Genomic DNA, 21,419 nt, shown 5'->3' with positions numbered 1-21,419 from the left:
AAGTTGTTGTGAAAGTTTTGGTATATGTAGAGACTAAAGTTTCGTCCGCCAGACGACAAAGTTAAAAACACACTCAAGGAATGCTTGTAAAAAGACACCGATACTTCCCTGTCTGTCTCTCTAACCTCTAACGCAAATGAATGTAGATGGGGTGGGGAGAGGAAGAGTTAAGTGGAAGGAAGGGAGTCAAGAAAACGGCACCACGTGTGTAGTCTGCTAGACAGGCATGTTAGCTTTCTAGGGTTAAATAAGTTTAATAAAATTGAGAGTTGTGGTCTCTTACTGGCCTTGGTTTGTGCAAGTATACTTCCCTTTCCCACAAAACAGTATTGTAGGTCTGAGTCAAAATATGAGGGTCATCCAGAAAATAAAGACAGTTTGGTTATACAAAATGAAAAACTCAATATTTATTGGAAAAAAAACAATTCTGTTACATACTTGAAGCTTCCTTCACTTCTCTACATAACCTGGCTTAATGAACTGGCGGCAGAAGAGTATAACATGGGAATTCTGAAGCTCGTTCCCAGATATGACAAATGTTTAAATGTAGGTGGTGATTATGTAGAGAAGTGAAGGAAGCTTCAGGTATGTAACAGAATTGTTTTTTTTTTTCCAATAAATATTGTGTTTTTCATTTTGTATAACCTAACTGTCTTTATTTTCTGGATGACTCGTATTACTGCCAGGTAATATTATGGGATTCTTGAGTTTGTTCTCCAAAAAAATAGTTTTGTGTCTACTTAAGTTTAATAAACTATCGATAATATCTAGACAGTGGTGAAAGCAAATGACACTAAGATTCACGTGAATTCTCTAGTAGGAATTCTAAGCACATGTAATTTTTCAGATTTTGCAATATCAAAGTGGTTTTTAGAAGGGAGAGTAAAATTCAAAAAAAAAAAACTGCTCTGGCGATGGCTAAAGGTCCAGCCAAGCCTTAAAACCTGAGCTTTAAAACAAACTGAGGTGTTAGAATGTGATGAAAATAAAGTCTTAATTTGCTTGTTTCATTTTATGGAAGAAAATGTTCTGAGAGTAGTAGCAAGAAGATTAATAATGCAAATCCATTCAATTTTGTCAGTCATCATTACAGCAATTTCAGTTACAATGGATCAAATCAGGAGTTTCCTCTAATGGCAATAATATACAAATTATATTAAACCAATTTTATTCTAATTTCTTATTTTTGGAAAAACTATTTGTAAAATTTTGCAATGTTCGTTGTGTATATATATATATATAAAACACAGAACCCCAGGTAGTTCATACATTAATTATTATTAATTTTTTTATTAAGCAGTCATTTATATTCAGAAATGTTAATTTAGTGCTCACTGTTATATTACTCAAAATCTGGGCCTACTAAGTAGTTTATGTAAGTAATGTTGGTGTGTCTTGCCTTGCAGCAAATATGATAGTCTAGAAAATGAGACTGAAGATGGCAGCAGTGATCTTCCTGGTTGTGGAAACGTTGCTGATAGTGTAACTCAGTCAGTGAAATTGGAAGTGACGAATGGTGATGCCGAAGTGTATCTTAATGGTTATATTGAAGATAGTGAAGTAGAAGGAAGTGATATAGAAAAATTAAGTAATACACCCCATGATATTCAACATACTGAAAATAGTGTGGAGGAACCTTCACGGGAGGAATCTGACAATGAGGACACTGAGCCAAATTCTGAATCTAAGTCTGAGACTGTGTGTGCAAGCCCTTTACCAAAGTTAGGCCCAAATTCCGTTGAAAGTTCAACCGATACCCTAGTTGCGGAGACTGCATCGCCCGGAAGTGCTAATGGAAATGACAGTGTTAGTGGTCATGGTTCGGACAGGACATGCAGTGATAGTGTTTTACCGCAAGTTACCAGTAGGGAGAAAAGAACTGCTGTGCATTCGGGGGAAGCAGGTGATAATCTAAACGGATCCGTTGACACCCCAAAGATACCCTCGATGCAAAATTGTGCCGTACCGGGGATGGTGAATGGTGTTGTGTCATCACAAGGTGTAGATATGGGAACTGGACATTGTCAGGTATGTGCCAACTGTCAGGTTTGTGCCACTAATCGTAAGTTCCTGGCAAATAATGGTGTTGATATTTCAAGTGTTAGCATGAGGGAGGGTTCGCCCCCGCCATTGTACCCTTCACGGGCAAGTAGTTCTAGTGGTAAGACGTCTCGCTATTCGACACCCCTGTATTCACGTACCCCAAGTTCAGGATACCCTGCTACACCGAGTGATGAGAAAATGCTGGACCGACTCCCTGACTGCATAAGTAACTGTGTCAATGGAATGGTAGGAATGGTACGGGGCTCCGCGGCTGCAATTCTTGCTCTGAAGATGGACCTGGACGGACTAGCGCCGATTAAAGATGAGACGCAGAATAGGTTACGACAAATCCATATTGATTATAAGGTAAGTCTTTTGCTGTGCGTATTTCTTCTCTGCAATGGTGTGTTATGTAGAGTTGGCCCTGCGTGAGGTAAATTTACTGTTGTTAACCAGCTCGCTGTTAATACTCCCAGTATTTTTCCATCAGATTATATTGCTTACACTGTCTGCAATCGAAAATACTTCAGATAACTTCATTTGGAAAATTTCAGCTTTTCCTGTCCTGACAGACATTATCCAAACACATTGAACAAAAAGGGGATCCCACTTTAAACTGTAGGTCCAGTCCCGATTAGCCTTTCTGTGCATATAATGGACTTAAAACAACAATCGAAAAGGGGCATAAAGTTGCGTAAATACAAGAGATTTGAATTTCAAGAAATGCTACAAAATCTGCTTTTCTTGCTGTTGCAAAAGAAAACAGTGAAATCACAATTAGCTATACGTTTCATGATAGTACATTTTTTCTCATTTGTATGCTGTTTTTTTTCTGGCGATCCCTGCCAATTGCCCTGAGCTTGTGTACTATTACATTTCAGTTATACGTTAGAGTTCAGTCGCAAAGCATTTTTAACAACTGCTTGTTCGGAAGAACGCTGCTCTTGAGTTCAAGATTTCCTTTAAGATAACATGTCCCACCAGCCATAACCATGCAACCAGACTCTTGATTTGGAATTCTATTTTTGTTGCTTACAGGGGAGGGCCAAATGTACCCGTCCTTTGCATTGTGTTGGGTCATTTCTGTGAAGCAGATTGGAAACCCTTACCTTGCAAGCTGTCTGGCATCCCAGGCTGTTGTAGACAGAAGGCTCCACAGATTCTCACTTGATGGATGATGGAAGAAGTGTCTTTTTCCCCTTCCTGCTCATCACACAAATTGTGCCCCTCCCCCTTAAACATGAGACTTAGGAAAAGTGTAGGGAGGTGTCGCCTGGCTACTTAACAGTCTTCTGGCAAATGTTAAGACATCGGCACAACTTGGAAAACATGTTAAGCGTGAACGAGAGTTATGGCCAAACGTAAGATCCAGATAAAGTTCTGATGTTTAACATGGTCTTGGGCCTGGACCTGAATGGCTGAACGTATTAAACTGGAAAAACCTTGATTCCACAGTTTAAACAAAGATGGGGAAAAAAGGGAGAATTGTGCACAATCCCTGCCTTCCTTTATATCCATCTTTCGTTTAACTTTGTTCATCTTTTATGTTTATCACAAACCTCCCGAAATAGGTCTGAAATATGGAACTAAAGAGAAACTTAAAGGACAATCACTTGTAAGTTTTTTACTCTTCCAAATTATCTGCAGTGGTTGTGTGAACATTCAAAAAGGTGTAACAACTAATAGAACATGGTAAAACTAAACTTAATATGAATGCAAAAGAAGGTGTAAGTATGATCCTGAATTTTTTATTGGTGGTTTTTCTGACTTGCCATTGTGTTTTTTATCAGGGTTCAAAACTACACTTCAATTTAAGTGCCATTTGGCAACTAATGCATAATATTTTAGAGTGCCATTAAGGAATTACAGTTGAACCTTGGTTATGGTTATGTCAAGGTGAAGAGAAAATCATTCATGTAACTGAGAATTACTTACAAATCCAATTTAGGTACCATGCCATATCATTATTTAAATATTGTAATTGTATCTATTTTGAGGAACAAGATATACGTAAAGTTGTCATAAAGTTGTAAATTAACGAATCTAAAAGTTAGATTCTTAAGTTTTATGTGGTTAGCATCCACTTCCCATATAAATTTTACATTCTGGTCAAATATGTAACTTTTCCTCTTTCTGTTTTCCATAGCAGACCAGTAGCAACTGAAAACACTCACTGAAGGAACCACTGTTCTGTTTTTATTATGGAACACTGCAAACGTCAGCTATCGACTGCTATCGGCATTTTTTTAATGTGTGTAGTTTCATATCGCGATTACGTACAAAAGAAAATGCATCTCATGTTCTGAAGAACAGAGGGAAATCTTTCTCCTCTGATTTCATGCTGCGTGCCACGTCTCCTTGCCTTCTCTGTGACACTGCCACAGCACACTGGTCATTGCAACTCGAGACAGACACCTCCATGCCCTTGTATCATGTTTCGTATTTGAAGTTCACCTTTCATTTTTGTAACCAGAGGAAATGTATACTTTTGTAGCTTAGTTACGTACAAATCAACTGTATTTTGTGAAAATTAGTACGTATAACCCCAGATTACGTATAAATGTATTACGTACAAATAAAGTTTAATTAACACGTTTTTAAATTATATTTTGCTGAGACCTTCAGTAATTTATGTATAAAACAAAATTATGCGGAACTGAGTTATGTATAAAGCAGTCTCAACTGTAATGCATAATATTCAGGTATCATCTGGAACCTTATGCCTAATATTCAGGTTCTGTTTGGTCAACTAGCTATACATATTTGGGTGGCATATAGCAACTAATGTATATTTTATGGATTATTGATTGCCTTCATTAACAAAGGTTAAAGTGTCTAAGATTGAAATGGCAGTGTGTGCGTCACTGTTATATTTGTTGCCAGATGGCAGTAGTTCTAATTTCTCCTCTATCTGGAGTGTCACAAACCTTTGGCCAAAAGTCTTCGCTCATCTTTCCCTCCATTCATTCAACTCGCCCCATAAGAATGCATTCATGCTCCACTCTATCCCTTCGCACCAGTACTACTGCCATCAGGGAGTACTACCATATCTGTCCGATGCTGTAACCTTTGTTAATGAGGCAAAGATTCTTCAAAATTATTTTGAAAACCAGTTAAAACTGCAGCATAGAAACATGGAACTTCACCTGTGCGATAATGCATAATATCCACATACCATTTGACAACACATGTGTCGTGTATGCTCACAGGCTAATATGTACATGTTATACACATACCTTTACTTGAAACACACATAGACCACTAATTAATCTGTAATAGTAGATTTACTGTCAAACAGCTTAACATACAGCTTCCATAATGAAAACCTCCATATTTCAACAAAATCCTAAACAAAAGCATAACTCAGGTAGCCACTACCATCTTCTTCTTGAATTAATAATTAATAGATTAATAGCCTAAAACAGCTTTGCGGAAAACTTGAGTACCTGAATTATCTATTGGGCAAATCCATTTCAATTCAGGCAGATTTGAGAAAATCTGTCAGGGTGATGTCACAGATATCCATGAAACTGAAATATATTATCCTAGATACAAAATTATGAGAGACATATTTTTTTGTTTCGCAATAAAAAAAATTTTGGCCGTCTTAGGCTGCTTCAAAGTTTGGGGCCAAATTTTCACAAGTTTTGGTGCCAAAAAATGTAAACGGCTGTTTCTCAGGAACTATTAAAGATATTTGGATTCTGTTTTTTTTATCTGAAAGTTTATTAAAAGCCTTTTCAAATGCATATACAACGAACTTTATATGCAGCTTTTGGGGTGTGCTATGAATGAAATTTTAAAAAATTAGCCCCCTTTTGGACCCCCCAAAATCTCGAAAAAGCCACCCTAAAAAAATTTCAAAATTTCAGGGCAATTAACAGCAATACCTCAAGTTGAACATATATAAATTTCACGGGGTGTATATGCCTGGTTGTAGTTTTACACAATATTTTAATAAGCACATTGACAAGCTGAAAACTTAAACACAATCGTAATATTGAAGGAGACAAACCTTATTTCATCAGGCTATTATTGGTAAACATTATACAAATCATAAGAGTCCATAACCAAATAATTCATGTAATTGGTATATATCATGATATTGCTGATCATATTCAACATTTCTTATTTATAGAACATACTAGAAGTCATTTGTTTTTCATGTTCACATGTTCATTTGTTTCTTTTCGTTTGAGACAAATTGCTGTTAATTCCTTCTGAGCTTGAGTTTTGAGTCATTAGGAAGATGTTTACAAGTGGAAAAGCAGTGTTTTCTGAGAAAAGAATAAAGTGACCTGGTTTGAGAACAGGCATAAAAAATGTGTATATCAAAGCAAGAGTTGGAAGTTCAGACAACTTGAACATATGTTCACGCAGGGTCGTTACACAGTTAAGCACCTTGCTACACAGCACAATTTATCAGCAAAGCATATTAAGTGCATTCAGACTGCAGAAGAATTTCAGACTGTTGTTCAGACATGTACATCAGGTGTTACACTGATTTACATTCCATCTGCAGAGATTCAAACATTCCGTGATATGAAAGACAAAGAGTGGGAACATGTGCAGGCAGTGCGAATGATTCATAAAAGTCATGTGTGGCATGCAGAGGGAACTGGAAATGATATTGTAGTTTCCATTGCAAGAACTGCCCAGAATGAGAAACAAGAAGTGAATGTTACTATTGGAAACAGCTCACATGTTATGCAGTATTGTAAAATTCACATCAAAGTGAGAACGTTTTTGGCTGTTATGTATGATGACTGCTGGTGGGTTGAAGAAGCAACTAAAGTGTACTTCGAGATGCAGGAAGTGCATGTAAATTTCATGCTGCCACATGGACCTGCAAAGGGCTATAATTTTCCTGATAGAATTAGGCAACACTAACATCAGTACGTGATACCTTTGCAGAATATTCTGCAAGTTCTTTCTCCACCACACCCCCTTGGACAATCTGGAAGACTGCATGCCATCTCTAATACTTAAACTGCCTGTGTAGAAAAAGCTTTCATGAACAGAACTAACATATGCAATGCCGGTACTGGGAGTTCACATCGCATAGCTTGCATAAAAAATGTCTTACGTTTAAGTTTTCAGCTTGTCAATGTGCTTATTAAAATATTGTGTAAAACTACAACCAGGCATATACACCCTGTGAAATTTATATATGTTCAACTTGAGGTATTGCTGTTAATTGCCCTGAAATTTTGAAAATTTTTTAGGGTGGCTTTTTCGAGATTTTGGGGGGTCCAAAAGGGGGCTAATTTTTTAAAATTTCATTCATAGCACACCCCAAAAGCTGCATATAAAGTTCGTTGTATATGCATTTGAAAAGGCTTTCAATAAACTTTCAGATAAAAAAAACAGAATCCAAATATCTTTAATGGTTCCTGAGAAACAGCCGTTTACATTTTTTGGCACCAAAACTTGTGAAAATTTGGCCCCAAACTTTGAAGCAGCCTAAGACGGCCAAAAATTTTTTTATTGCGAAACAAAAAAATATGTGTCTCATAATTTTGTATCTAGAATAATATATTTCAGTTTCATGGATACCTGTGACATCACCCTGACACCCCCTGCCTGTCTGCATTTGGAATAGGCCTATTACCGCATCTCTTATTCCCATAGTATGAAAAAGCATAACGATATTTCACACTTAACATGTATAATATTCAGGTTCCATTTGTCAAATTATGTCTAATATTATTTGGCAACTAATGTTATTTGGCAACTAATGCATAATATGTATTTAGGTACTATTAGGTTACTAATGCACAATATTAATGTTCCCGTTGGTGAAACAGTGAATAATATTCAAGTGCAATTTGGAAACTACTGTATAATATTTAGGTGTCATGTGGAATATAATTCATTTTTATTCAGATTACATTTGGTACCTAATGCATAAGATTTGGGTGCAATTTGGACACTAATGAATAATATTCAGGTGTTATTGGCCACTAATGTGTGACATTTAGGAGCCAAAGCAAGTAAATCACCAAATGTGATTCAATAGCAGTGTAACCTCCTGTATATCAGAAACCTACTTTTCTGTGCTTTTTTTAAAACCACACCACAAGAAATAAAATTAATGCATTATAAATATATTATTTTACTTGGAAGCATTTTGGTCAGTGTATTGCTTAATGAACTTGTCTATATGTCACACTTCAGGGTTTAACAGTCTATGGAAACACACATTGACTTGTGCTGTGAAGCTGAAGATTTCAGACATTAATCCAGTCAGAACAGACATTTTGTAGTTCTCTCGTGAATTTGATCCCAAATTCATTATGCTAGTTGTCACGATAAACCTAACTATGTCAAATGGATTGCCCAAAGAAATGTGAAAAATTAACTATTGTCAAATTAATTGAAAACATCAAATCTTGTGTGTTCCTAATCTAATTTTAATGCAAATAAGAATAACATAGTATATTCTCCGACATGGACTGTAATTGTTACATAGTCAGTTCTCACATTGTGTATTCATTAATTTGTATTTTATGATGAATATTAGATTTTAATGTACAAAAAAAAGTCTCGTATCTGATGTCTACTCATCTCCCATTTTATCGAGTAGAAACAGAAAAGAGGCCTGGAAATACTATTTTAAAAGTGATTTAGTGTTACTAGTTTATTGTTGAGATCAGTAGGATCGTCAAATAGTCTATCATACTTCCAAAAGAAAATTTGGGGAAGTAATCTACATTGAAACATACTAAACAAAGTACAGTAGAACCCCGATTTTACATTCCCAGATTTTACATTTTTACACTTTATACATTCAATTTTGATTGTCCAAACATAACAAAACGTTACAAAATTTTCCTCGATTTTACATTTTCCCCCGTTTTAAGTTTCTTCAGCTTGATTCCCTGAATAACTTAAAATCAAGGTTCCACTGTTATTGAAATAAAGGAGATATAGTCTTTTTTTTACATTTTTAGTTAAACTTGGTTGGTTTTAGTAGTACAATTTGTTTCCAAAGCAACAATTAATAATCACTTATCTTTTAGGCAAAAATAGAAGCACTTGAGTGTGAACTGAGAACAACACGTTTAGCGTTACTGGATCAAGTGTGTCATCATTGTAACCACGCAAATGGAGAGCGTCAAGATGATGCTGTGAGTACATATTTTCAACTTTTGTTTGTGTGTGGAATATGCTGTAATTTATTCTCTTTATTTTATGGAAAACTGCAAGGTGTTTATTCTCCTAGTATGGTTATAGCTGCAGCAGACTGAGAGTAAAATTTTTATTTTTGTATTTTTATTAATAGGTCCATATCAGAATGTAGAAGAGCGAAAAGATGTTATTCCTCCCTTTTTTGTAATTGTAAACAGCTCCCCTGATTTCATTTCTGTAAATATAATATCCAATAGCATATTTAATGAGGGGCTGCAGTGCTTGTGGATACTAGAAATGTTCTCCAAATCTGCTCCTCCGAAATGTTTGTTTATTTATTATTTTTTTTTTTACATTAAGCACTATCATTATATTATAACTATTCCAGGCCACAACAGTAATTAACTTGTGCAGTGTTCATTCTAAGGACCAATCATAATTGTCCACAACTTAAAATAAATATTTAAGCCCCCATAATGTATTGTAAATACACCACTGATTCTGTATTCAATAGACTTCAATTAATGTTGGAGCCAGTATTTGAACTCTTTTCTTGATGACATCTGTTGCATTGATTGTTTTGTAGTTCACGTTATTAGGTTGATCTATCTGCAGGTTTGCCAATCTACTTGGACTATTGAGTAATAAGTGAGGTGTCATCAGTCAGTGATTATGATGCAATTTGAAAACTAAACCTTAAATAGATTAGACAATAGATCTTCCCTCTTAAATTACTTGTGTGTGCAATTAACGTTTAACAGAATAAGAGATGAATTAGCTCAAAATTGCAAGATGAAACAATAAATTGCATCATAGTGATCAGGATGTTACAAAGTTTAGAAACTAACGATTTAACAGTCAAAATGTGATAAAATTACTGTGCAGAAGCGCCCCAAATCTATCTGTGCAGCAGTATCAAATTACAAGTCTGGTACAGGATTCTAGCAGTATTTAATTTGAGCAGGATATGCGATTCAGCAATACTCTGTGAGCAAGTCCCTAAATATCGCTCCTATGTAGGGATGAGCTGATACCAATACTGGCTGATGTCACTAATATTGGTTGGAATTTAATCGCCGATACCAGCCAATCCTTTTCCAAAGTCAGCGTGTCTTAAGATACTATCATGAATACCATGCAGCACTTTTCACAAAAGCTTTATATACATAATGGATTTTGTGATTAAATGGTTGTCGTGAAATTATAAATATTTGAAATCAGAATTCTGGTAAGTTGCCATGATATAGTTAAAATCTTCAAGAATCTATTTCAATATTGGTTGCAATTGATAATAATATTGTGGTATCGTCTCAGTCCTATTCCTCAAAAGTGCTATTCTCATATTTATATTAAATTTTAGGATCATTATTATCACCTTAACATTTAACAGATTGGCACTCTTGAGTAGTGCTGCAATAAACATGACACCACAGTTCATATTGAAGCAATGCATGCTTTTATGAAACCCCTACTTCACATCCATAATCAGTAGTTTCCTCATACAGATATCGGACAAAATAATGGAAACACCTGTGGAAGTTGGAACATCATACCCATTTTATGCAGTTCCCACCTCACTGTTGTGCATGACACTGGGTTGTTTGAGTGCTGATTAAGTTCTGTAGTAACTTTGGCGGTTGTTGTTTTCTTCTGTGACATCACAATACACTTCAAGGCCCAGGTGTCCCCTGCAGCTTCGTCTTTCGAACACTATTGTGCTTAGCAGACCCTGTTTTACTGTGCACTGTGTATGCTTTCGTGACTTTTGAGACCGTGCCTCGTGTTACACTGCATAATGTTGCTGTTTTGCTCACAGATGCTCCAGCGAGTCAGGCACAAACAATTCGACCTCTTTCAAACTCCGTCAAGTCGGACATACTGGTCACTCACGACACCTGCACAACATCCACTACCACACTGCCTCACTCTGTCAGTGCACAGTCCATACTACCTGCAACAAACAAGAGAAGGTTGTTTTCCACAGGTGTTTCCATTATTTTGTCCAATACCTGTAGAAGAATGTTGTGTGTGTGTTGACGTGTGATTTGTGATGTTCTGGATTTTTTTGTTGTAAATGTTATGGGTACATTTAATTTTCTGTTTGTGCGTATGTGGGATTAGTACATTGGTATGTAAAGCACTTATGTGTGTTGTGATTAATTTAATCTCTTGTGCTCTCTTCGTTATACTAAAGTAGGCTACAGTAAAAGGAAGTATTTGTTAGCAACCAGAAATGCATGTCTATTGCAAATGAATTTTAACTAGCATATTTATTTAATGTACATTAGGCTAATTTGATACAATATATTATTAACAGTAAATTAAATCATACGTAATATGAGAGATGCCAAATGATTTTTTTACTGATAAGATATTGATATAAACTTTACCATTAAATTAATATGAAATAATATTATAGCAATTCAATGTAAAATTGGCACAAGAATTCCTTCACATGGAAATCCACCTGGGTTTTCATTGGCTGAAATATAACAGTGGTGCCCGGGATTGAAATTATGCATTAACCCCACTATGCATTCATTGCTTTCCTGCGGAGGGCTGTGGCCCACCCTAGCCCACCTTTACAGTTGTCATGGATGAGTGCTGGTGAATTCTCAAATCACTGTCATGACTTTGATAGTATGCTAACAATGGATGTTATAGAGAACTGATGTGTGTGACCATGACACTAATGAATTTTGGTGCAGCAAATGAAACTACTTTGTTTTATATGTTTACTTTCGAAAGCAGGATATTTAAAATTAGCCTTTGTACCTTGGAATGTATATCATAGGGGCACATTAAGATCCAAAGGATGCTTACCAAGCAAAGTTTTCGCTCAACAAGTAGACTGATATTTTGTTCATTAATTAATCATTGGTAGCCACGTGCATATGTTTTCAACCAGTTCTATTATTAAAATACTATTCGTAACAAGTGAAAAATAGTTAGACATTTGTTCAGAAATCGCACTCTTGACAACATAATACTATCTCTCAGGTGATGCCACGATTTCTGCCAAATGACAGTGTGATTCAAATTCATGTCTCAGCAAAGTGAACGAAAGCTATTTGATCATCAAGTAGCTGACGAAAACTTTGCTTACTATGCACTTTGACATGCTCATGATTAGTGTTACATCACTCCTCTCGACACAGCAGCTTTGAAGTGAGACTTGTGAAGTGCCCTGTATAGTAAAGTACAGTGATGCCTTACATAACCAATGCAATTCGTTCCATAGTGGTTTTCATTAATGTGAATCGTTCGTTATGTGGGATGCATTTTACCATAATACAGAGGCTGATCCGTCTCCATCTGAACAAAGTGAAAGTGTTGCTTACCTAAGAGATTCAAGCCTGCCACCATCGATCATGCTTGTTGTGATGGCCACCTGTGTGTACTATTGCATGAAATCACAGTTTCCACTGCAGCAGACTTCGTTGCAGCTGTACCAGGGATAAATTGTACCAGACCTGCTGCAGACTTTCCATAGGCCATGCACAGTGCGACACCTACGTGTTGAAAGGCACCGTTTGAGAAGTCGAAAGGCACAAAAATCCATTGGACTAGCATCTGGATTCTTCACTGGAATGTCCTCGAACAGAATAGTGTGGATACCAATTTCAGCTGCCATGGGTCGGTAGAAGGCCAGTGATGTTTTGGCCATGTGGCTTGAAGCTTTATCCTGGTGCAGTTTCACATGATTGGTGTCTGCTCCATACAAGACCAGTATTTCTTTTGTGTACACTGGTGATAGGACCATGTTCTTGGTAATACGCAGCATTGATTTAGACATTTTTTTCGGCCCGACGAATAGTCAGCTTCCCTCGGTAGTAAAATCCATTCGCAATCATGAAACCTTTGGAGAAACTTTCTTTGCATTGACGCACAAAGTGACACCGGTCTTTTGCATCAACACCGCTGTAGGTTATGGCCCGAACTTTGCCACAGTCACTTAGGTAAATCCATAATTCGTCCATTGTCTCAACAAATTTTCAGCGGTCACCGACTAGGTGGCGCTCGTACAGCCTTATGCACTTGCTCTTGCACTCCGCAATATGCTGTGGTCTTAAAGCATGTACGGTGACCTTGCGGACAGTTTTCAGCCTCAATGGCTGATGGAGTGCACGATTAACAGTTGCTTGGCCTACTTTGACCCGTTTGGCCATAACATGCTGTGGTGGTGGATTCTCACAGGCTGCCATATCCCGGATCTTCTTTAGCACCCGTCTTGTTAGTTTCACAGGCGCCCTTTTTGGATGGGGTGTCGTTGGTGATGTTGACTGTGGAGGCTGCTGCTGTGCATTTCGTTCAATTATATCAATAACAGTGGCCCGTCCTAACACAAGTCCATTGTTCCGACACTTTACTACTATGCGGGAAATGCTAAGTTTGGCATGGAAAAGCACCATAAGGGACCCTTCCCAATAGTGATTTGTTTTCGGCGGCATTCTGCCAGCTACAACACCTTCACCCTGCTTGACAACAGCTTACACACTGCTCATCGTGTTCATGCAGTTTGGGTGCTCTGTTGCAAACTGGTTTGCTAGGTGGTGCTGTCTGCATGTTGTTTAGATGGAGACGGATCAGCCTCTGTATAATGAGGTCCACCTACTAAGGGCTTAATAATGTGTGAGGATATTCGTGTGCTTTGTAGTCAGGACCAGGTTCCTTGTGCTGGACATTTTCCAGTCTGGAGCTTTTGTTGTGTGAGGCTTTCGTTACCTTAGGCATGACTGTAATTGGAATTCACTTGAAATTAAACAAGTACATATTCATGGAGCTATGGATATGATAATGTTTTATTGACAAGGCAACGGAGAAAGTATAAAATTTTCATGATATTTGACCCAGTAATGTCATATTGCAGTTCACTCCATGATTTGACATAGAATGCCCTGTCAGTTAAAAGTGGTGTGACTGCCCAATAAATGTGTGTACCAGGAACACAAATAAAATGTAGTAAAAGTTACGTTGTGTTGTTTAAAATATACACCTTGAAGCTTGTATCTGTAAATATCCAGTTTTTGGTCATATTTGTACTCTTATCACATGCAGGATCATCAAAATAACTTTACGCTTATGCACACACACATATAATGTATGCATAAACCATTTGTACATGCATTTTTCAATTGGCACTTTTCATGGCACATGGTGTTCATGCATAATATGAGAATATACAGTGATTGCCCTATTCATTATTCAATCCAGCAGGCAGCCTTTCCTTTCCTCAAGGTGGCCCAAAAAAGGTAACCAAAAATATTAGATATCCAATATTTTGGTAACCTTTTTCGGGGGCCATCCTACATAATATATTACCCATTATATTCCATAGGGGTCCCTGCCTGAGTCTGCTTGCAGTGGGGAACAGCCATCGGCAGGGGAATCGTTGTCTGATGCATCATGGGAAGCAGTAGAGGAACGTGAAGCGCATCCCACCCTTTGGGTTCCAGACCATGCAACCACTCACTGCATGGGTTGCGATTCAGAGTTCTGGCTTGGCCGACGCAGGCATCATTGCAGGTAGAGTGGACGAAGAACCAAGAGACTCTATCTTTTCAATTCCTATCACACTGCATGTAAAGTATCCATCCAGGTTAAAATGCTTTTATTTTTCTCCTTTTTTTTAGCCCTCTAGTTCCGTTAACAAGTTCTATGTCATGGCTCTGGCATGCTTTTCATCATGGCATTTTCATATTTTCCTCACTAACTTTTAGGTTTGTATTCTAAACAGGTTCTTATTCTTGTTGCTACAATTGTCTGCTTCATTGTTGTACTACCTTTCTTACTGTCATTGTTTGCCACTGTGGTCCTAAAAAAGAAGGGGGTGATTGTAAGAGTACAGGGTATCCACTGTGAGACTACAACATTTTAAACGAATATAGTGGACAAGAAAATTTTGTATGCCATCATTACTCTACATGAAAATGGTAATGTAACTCTACAAAATTCAGTTCGGTGCACATGGGTGCCTTTGGTGGCACGAAGAATGTCTTTCGAACTATCTCTGCACATTTTCTATAACTTCTTCCAGCGGTGCAGAATGAAATTTAAGGGGTGCAATGTTAAAAATAAAGAAAAATTAAACATGCATGCATGTTTTAGCTACTAAATCAAATTCCATCGCACAACCTGTGTACGCTCGCTTGGAATCAACATTTTAGAAACAATTGTTATGGCGCCACTGTGGTTCTAGCATGTACTACAACATTACGACGTAACCTTTTTGAGTTTCTGCTTCTGCTTCTATTGGAATCACAACAGTATGACCTGAAATGAAAAGAAATAAACTTAAAATGTTGGAGTCTCATGGTGGACATGCTGTATATTTATGTTTGGTTGTAGTAGAAACATTTTTTCATACAGGTAATTAGCAAAAAATAATGGAAATAGTGTAATCTAGAATTATATTTGTGTTAATCAGTTGAGTTAGCCTGAATTACTGAAGGTGAATAGGTAAGTAATTCTTGTATCCAGCAAAAACTTCTCTCTCCCCCTCTCACCGCCCTCCCACTCAATTTCTCTTTTTCTGATGTTACTTTACAGGTGCATGGAGCTTACATTAACATGAGTTGACTAAGTATCATTACATAATCAACAGCTTTTTTTTTTAATTAGTTCACCTCTCTACTATGGTGCTTTGTTTACAATACATTGGGTATGATTTTTGTAAATACTCTCATATTAGTACTTGTGTAATATATACATTAACCTTCAGATGCTGAGGCTTTTTTAAAACCTCGCAAGGTTTTAAATAAAATTTATTTTCTCTCAAATTTCAAATGGTAAAGTTACGAATCACACCTTGTTTTCTTCACTACAGACTCAGCTATAAGTGTATAATCGAAAAGAAAACATTTCTGCTTTACGAAATGGAATATGATGAAAGTAAGAAAATATTACACTGCCCTCCAGAAATTAAGCAACAACAAGAAAATGTGAGGTAAAAGAGAAAACAGTTGGAGAAAAGAGAGGAAGAGTGGTGGGCACGCTGAAAGAAAGCAACGAATGCGTTAGGGAAAACAGGTGAGTCATAAAGTGCGATCATCGTGCCCTCGCACGGATTTCTGGAGAGAGGCAGGAACTCGTTACCATCCCTCCAATATTGTTGAAAGGGACAGATATGGTGGTGGAGGTGTGCTTGTATGGGGTGGTATTTCTATTGGTGGACGTACTGACCTCCATATCCTCTCACGTGGCACCATGACAGGTCAGCGCTATAGGGATGAGGTCCTTGCACGTTATGTGGAACCCTTCGCACGAGAACGAGGTCCGGGCTTCATTCTGCAGGACGATAATGCCCGTCCCCATAGGGCAGGACTAGTCGATCGGTTCTTGGACGAACACCATATTCAACGCATGGTGTGGCCATCCCGTTCCCCGGACCTTAACCCCATTGAACACATGTGGGATGCTCTGGGGAGACGTCTCGCTGGCCTTGTGCCCCCTCCACAAACACTCCAAGACCTTCAACTGTCTCTCTCCCAACAATGGACCCTCATACCCAATGAGTTGGTGGATAACCTTATTGGCAGCATGCGGCGGCGTTGTGAGGCGTGCATTGCTGCGTGCGGTGATCATATCCCTTATTAGTGTCAGACAACGGTCACTTTCCGTCTCCAACGTTTACCACCTGTGATGCTTCATGCGTACATTTCATTTCTTTTGCCCACGAGTGTACCTTGTTTTGTGTCTCTTCTGTTCTGTAAGGCGTGGGACACTTGTTTATTTCGTTACAAATAAAATATGTACACCCTCCGGCCTTGTGTTTGATTCTATTGGATGATCACCATTTGTTGCTTAATTTATGGAGAGCAGTGTATATTATTTTAAAATGAAATTTGAACTTTGGCAGGCCACCATGAAGGTGATGGTGCGATGTTAGGGTTTAAAATGGTACTTGCATATGTTTTCTCCTTATGTACATTGCCTCCAGCGATATGGATATTGTGGAACTTATTTTCAGATTGCTTGTAAATCCTGTACAGACCAACACTATCCAGTGGTTATTGTAGGTAGGCTCATTCATGTTAAGATGTGAATCCTTGACAAATCCCAAATTGTCAGTTTGTCTACATAAATTTTATAAAGTAAATATGACAAAAGATTGTGTTTTGTTTGTAACTGTATTGAGCTCCAACTTAACCTAACAATTCTTTCCTTTGGTGCAAGTGATCACAGGTTCGATTCAATGTAGGTGACTCTGGTATGGGACTTATGGATTGACAATGTATTATCCATTGAAAACCCACTTGGCGTTCAACGTGCAATTGCTTCATGGGGTTTAGTTAACTTTATGTGACTGTTGTAGCACCAAGATATCTGTACCCTCAAAAGATGTGCGAACTGTAAGCTTTCGCCATGACTTACACATTCAGCACTTGCACAGTGATTACAGGTCACAGCTAATAATATGGTGATCAATCAATATATTCTTTCTATATAAGTGTGATTTCTGCAAAAGATGTATAATATATTGATGTATCGGATGGAGTGAGTCTGGTATTACTTAGTTTCAGCTGTGTCATAGTAATCCAGACCTTTGGCAGTAAGTTACATAGTTAACTTAATCCAGTGACAAACAGATAATTCTAGCAACTTTTTTTTTTTAAAAAAAAAGCAGTTGTGAAATGTTTACCAAGGGTATCGACTGATTGGGATTTTTGTGAAGCGAGAATTATTGGAACTGGAAAGTGTGTGAATTTTCTTGACGTTAAGAAAATGAGTTGGTAACAAAATTCCATGAAGCTATATTCGTAAAGGTTCTGATGTATATTTATTACAGTTATTATTTATTTTACGTAGGAAAAAGAGGAGATTAAGAAAACACTGTATATGGTGAAATAAAATTAAAACTATCCTTCTTTCAAAACCAACTTGTCTCGTGCAATTCTGTATTCTTGAAAACCTTTACTTAACATGAACTATTTTTCACACTTTTTAAGATTTACAAGGAACTTTGCATATGTGTCACATAAGTAGATGGGTCTATAATTTTAACAGAAAGATGCTACTTTGAGTTACTTGGCTCTAACATTAGGTATTATACATTGTGTCATTAGCACTTGAAGTTGTATAATCCTATAACATGATCTAGGCCATGTTAGTGGCATTTATGCAACAATTTTCCTCGTTGTATGGGGAATATTTATATATGTAAAGCCTGCATGATGAAAGAACCAACTTGGAATTCTATTTGTGCCTTTTGCGTCAGAAGGCAGGGAAGATCACATGAACCGATCGGATTGGTCCAGTTGCCATGGTGATGGGAAATTTATGTGGTATACTGCATTGCCAGCCCTATACCTCAGAGCAAGAGTTCAGAGTCCAAGGCTGCAACCATAATTTACACTAAATATATAGTCCATACTGTATGGGAAGGATGACTTTTACACAATTATAAAGTTAAATTTCAACTCTTCAGCTCTCAACTGGGTTTCCATGTTATATAACTTACACTGCAAGAATTAAAAAGAGCACAGTTTAACTTGTTGAAGTATTATTTCACCTCAAAGAATCCAATACAAACTCATTTGCAACTTTTTAACACACGACGACATTTTAAATCAATCTCCTTACGTAACAAGAACGAATCAACAACTTTAAAAATATTGACATTGATACAGGGTTCTTGTTCTTAATCTCAATGGCTCCCTGTTAATTTCATAAACATGTGTACAACGTAAATTTACTAGTAATTTACTTCGCGTAGAAAACAATTTTTTACGCAGATGTAAAAAACAAATTTTCTTTCGTAAATTAGTAATTGAAAAACTACTTTATTTATATTACATTTTAAACTAGTTTTCTTACATATTTCAGCACAAAATATTTTTTTTCTGAAGATTGTTTATACAGCCACCTCACACCCTCACTAACAGTTTTTTTTTTTTAAAGTAGAACTGTTCTTTGACATATTTTTAAAATTTGAGAAACCTGATATATATATGTCTTGCACTAGTACTTGTATTTATAACATAACTATTATCAAAAAATTGGATTTCAAAGTTTTAGTACCAGCTTCAAATTCCTTTTTCATGTGTATTATACACTTGCATAGACTAATTGTGATGTGAATGTTTGTAAAATTCCAATATCAGAGCATATACATATTCAGAAGGAAATTTTTTTAAGATTTTTTTTTGTTTTCTACCATTGCCAACTGCTATGCATAATAATAACAATGTTGTTTTTAATTTTTAAGTTTGATTCTATTTTTTATGTTTTTATGCATAATTTATGTCTTGGAGAAAACATTTTACGCATAATTGCACAATCCAGGGTGTTTTCTCATCACATCGGTTTTAGTCAATTTTCGTCATTGCTATTTAGAAATTGTAACCTGCAAAAACTGAGTGTCACTTATTCCTTTCCCTGTTACTTCTTGCAGGAGTTGTGGGAAGGTATTCTGTGCTGATTGTTCGGAAAACACCGTGCCTTTACCAAGTGAGCAATTGTACGATCCAGTCCGAGTGTGCAGTAACTGCTTCCAGCATCTTCACTCCGCCAACCACCATTTACGGCAAGTCATCTGCGCAGAGGAATTGGCAAACGGGACAAATGGCATCATGGTCAACGGATCAATGTTAAATTCGTCAAATGTTACTTCAGGTCCAAATCTAACGGATAACTGCAAGCAATTATGTTCGGATGGCAAAATGCCAAAGCCTGTAGTCACAGCTGCATCAACATGAAAAATTTTAAAAATAAAAAGAAGTAATAGGTTATTGAAAACATGACTTATCTTCATGACACCAAAGGTTTTGATTCCCATTGATAAAAATGAGGTATACAAGTGGGAACTTACTCACTAAGCATTTGGACATTTAAAGCCCATGTGATTGTGCTTTAGTGAAACACCTATTCCCAGCCTCAACATGCACCATTCACTGTCAGCAAGTCATAACAGGTTTTCTTTTGATCATATAATTATGATCAAACCACCACATGTGTGTATGTATATAAGTATATATAAATATATATTGGATGAATCCAAACGTAAGTCATTGTACAGTTTTGTTCGTTGGTCAGTCCATAATTAATGCATGTAATCCAGTCACCATTCCTACAGTTTTTTTTATCCCCTTTTATTTTTGTTCTTGTCCAGTTTCTTAACAAATTACCCTTTTGTTAGTCATAAACCTATTTACTTTTTACATTTGGAATTTGAGACCAAAACTTAAAGAGAAACACTTTTGTGGTATGGTGACGTTTACTATTTCTTTATTAAATTATATAATTTTCACCAATGAAAATGCAGTTGTACATGACTTATTCCATATTCATAGGTGCCAAGCCACACAATATTTTCTTATTTACAGTGTTTACTGATTTGACATGATTTTCTTTTTTTGGAAAAGAAATTTTGGTGTTGAGTGGCATCTTTCTTCAATCATTACATGTTGACAAGAAATACACACATTTTTTATCGCTGCTTGCAAATCACAGTACTTGCACAGCTAGGCAGGCTTCCAACACTGCCTGTAGAGAACGCTTGGAAAAAAAACTTACAATGTGACCTTGGCTTTAGTGTGGCACAACAGCGGCAGAAAGCAAGGGAATGGTTGACTTGCATTGTCAAGAGTTGAAACGACTCTTGTCTGAACGGTAGTAGACTGATGTATATAACGTATGTCAGAAGAAGCTTGTACATTAAGAGGACATAATAGTCATGTAAAAGTGATTAATTTAGTGATTGCTGAAATCAGTTCTGTACATGGTAGAAAATTATCCTTTCTGTGACAGTAAATTGCAAGAAAATAGAAAGTTTGTAATTATTTTTTTTCCTTACCCCTTGCACTTCAGTCCTTTTATTAATTTTTTGCTGCCAAGAAACTGAATTGGTCCTTCTCACTTATACCACATGTTAGTTTGATACCTAAACTACATCCCAGTAAATGGACTCTTCCTTCCAACAATAGGTGCATGCGCAGTGACTAGAGGAATAGACAGGGTGGCGACAGACCTGGAAAACCGGGAAAAGTCAGGGAATTTGAGGTGTCAAAAAAAGTCAGGGAAATGTCAGGGAATTTCGTCTTCATTGACTTTTTACATTTTTTTATTTTTTATTTTATTTATTTATTTAAAGATATTGTTATGGAACTCTGCACGGGAACAGGAAATCTCGTTCGTAAGTTTCAGCCTCAACTTTTAGGTCACTTTTATGCGCAATACAACCACGGCGCCAGAAACCAGTGATGGCAGGGGGAGAGAGAGGGAGACAGAGAAATTTTTCTTGCTCG

General features: G+C 36.9%; 1 protein-coding gene across 6 annotated transcripts in view; it reads left to right on the top strand.

The window, feature by feature from the left end:
* The window catches only part of LOC146002422 (phosphatidylinositol-3,5-bisphosphate 3-phosphatase MTMR3), a 57,387-nt gene extending 36,444 nt beyond the window's left edge, over nucleotides 1-20,943 (top strand). For 2 of the 6 annotated variants that reach the window (XM_083140246.1, XM_083140245.1), the window contains exons 12-15: nucleotides 1,407-2,409; nucleotides 9,066-9,173; nucleotides 14,513-14,700; nucleotides 19,568-20,943. In XM_083140246.1, coding sequence (XP_082996372.1) covers nucleotides 1,407-2,409; nucleotides 9,066-9,173; nucleotides 14,513-14,700; nucleotides 19,568-19,871 — 1,603 coding nt within the window. In that variant the 3' untranslated portion in view covers nucleotides 19,872-20,943. Of the gene's footprint in view, nucleotides 1-1,406; nucleotides 2,410-9,065; nucleotides 9,174-14,512; nucleotides 14,774-19,567 lie in introns of all 6 variants that reach the window. The other 4 variants (XR_014443704.1, XR_014443705.1, XM_083140247.1 and 1 more) reach the window with 4 other exon arrangements.
* Nucleotides 20,944-21,419: the final 476 nt, after the last annotated feature.

The sequence above is a fragment of the Lepisma saccharinum genome, chromosome 18 (genome assembly GCF_977018435.1).
Source record: "Lepisma saccharinum chromosome 18, izLepSacc3.1, whole genome shotgun sequence".
Taxonomy (NCBI): Eukaryota; Metazoa; Arthropoda; class Insecta; order Zygentoma; family Lepismatidae; genus Lepisma; species Lepisma saccharinum.
Note: the sequence above shows the minus strand (reverse complement) of the source record. Positions and strands in the feature narration are given on the sequence as shown.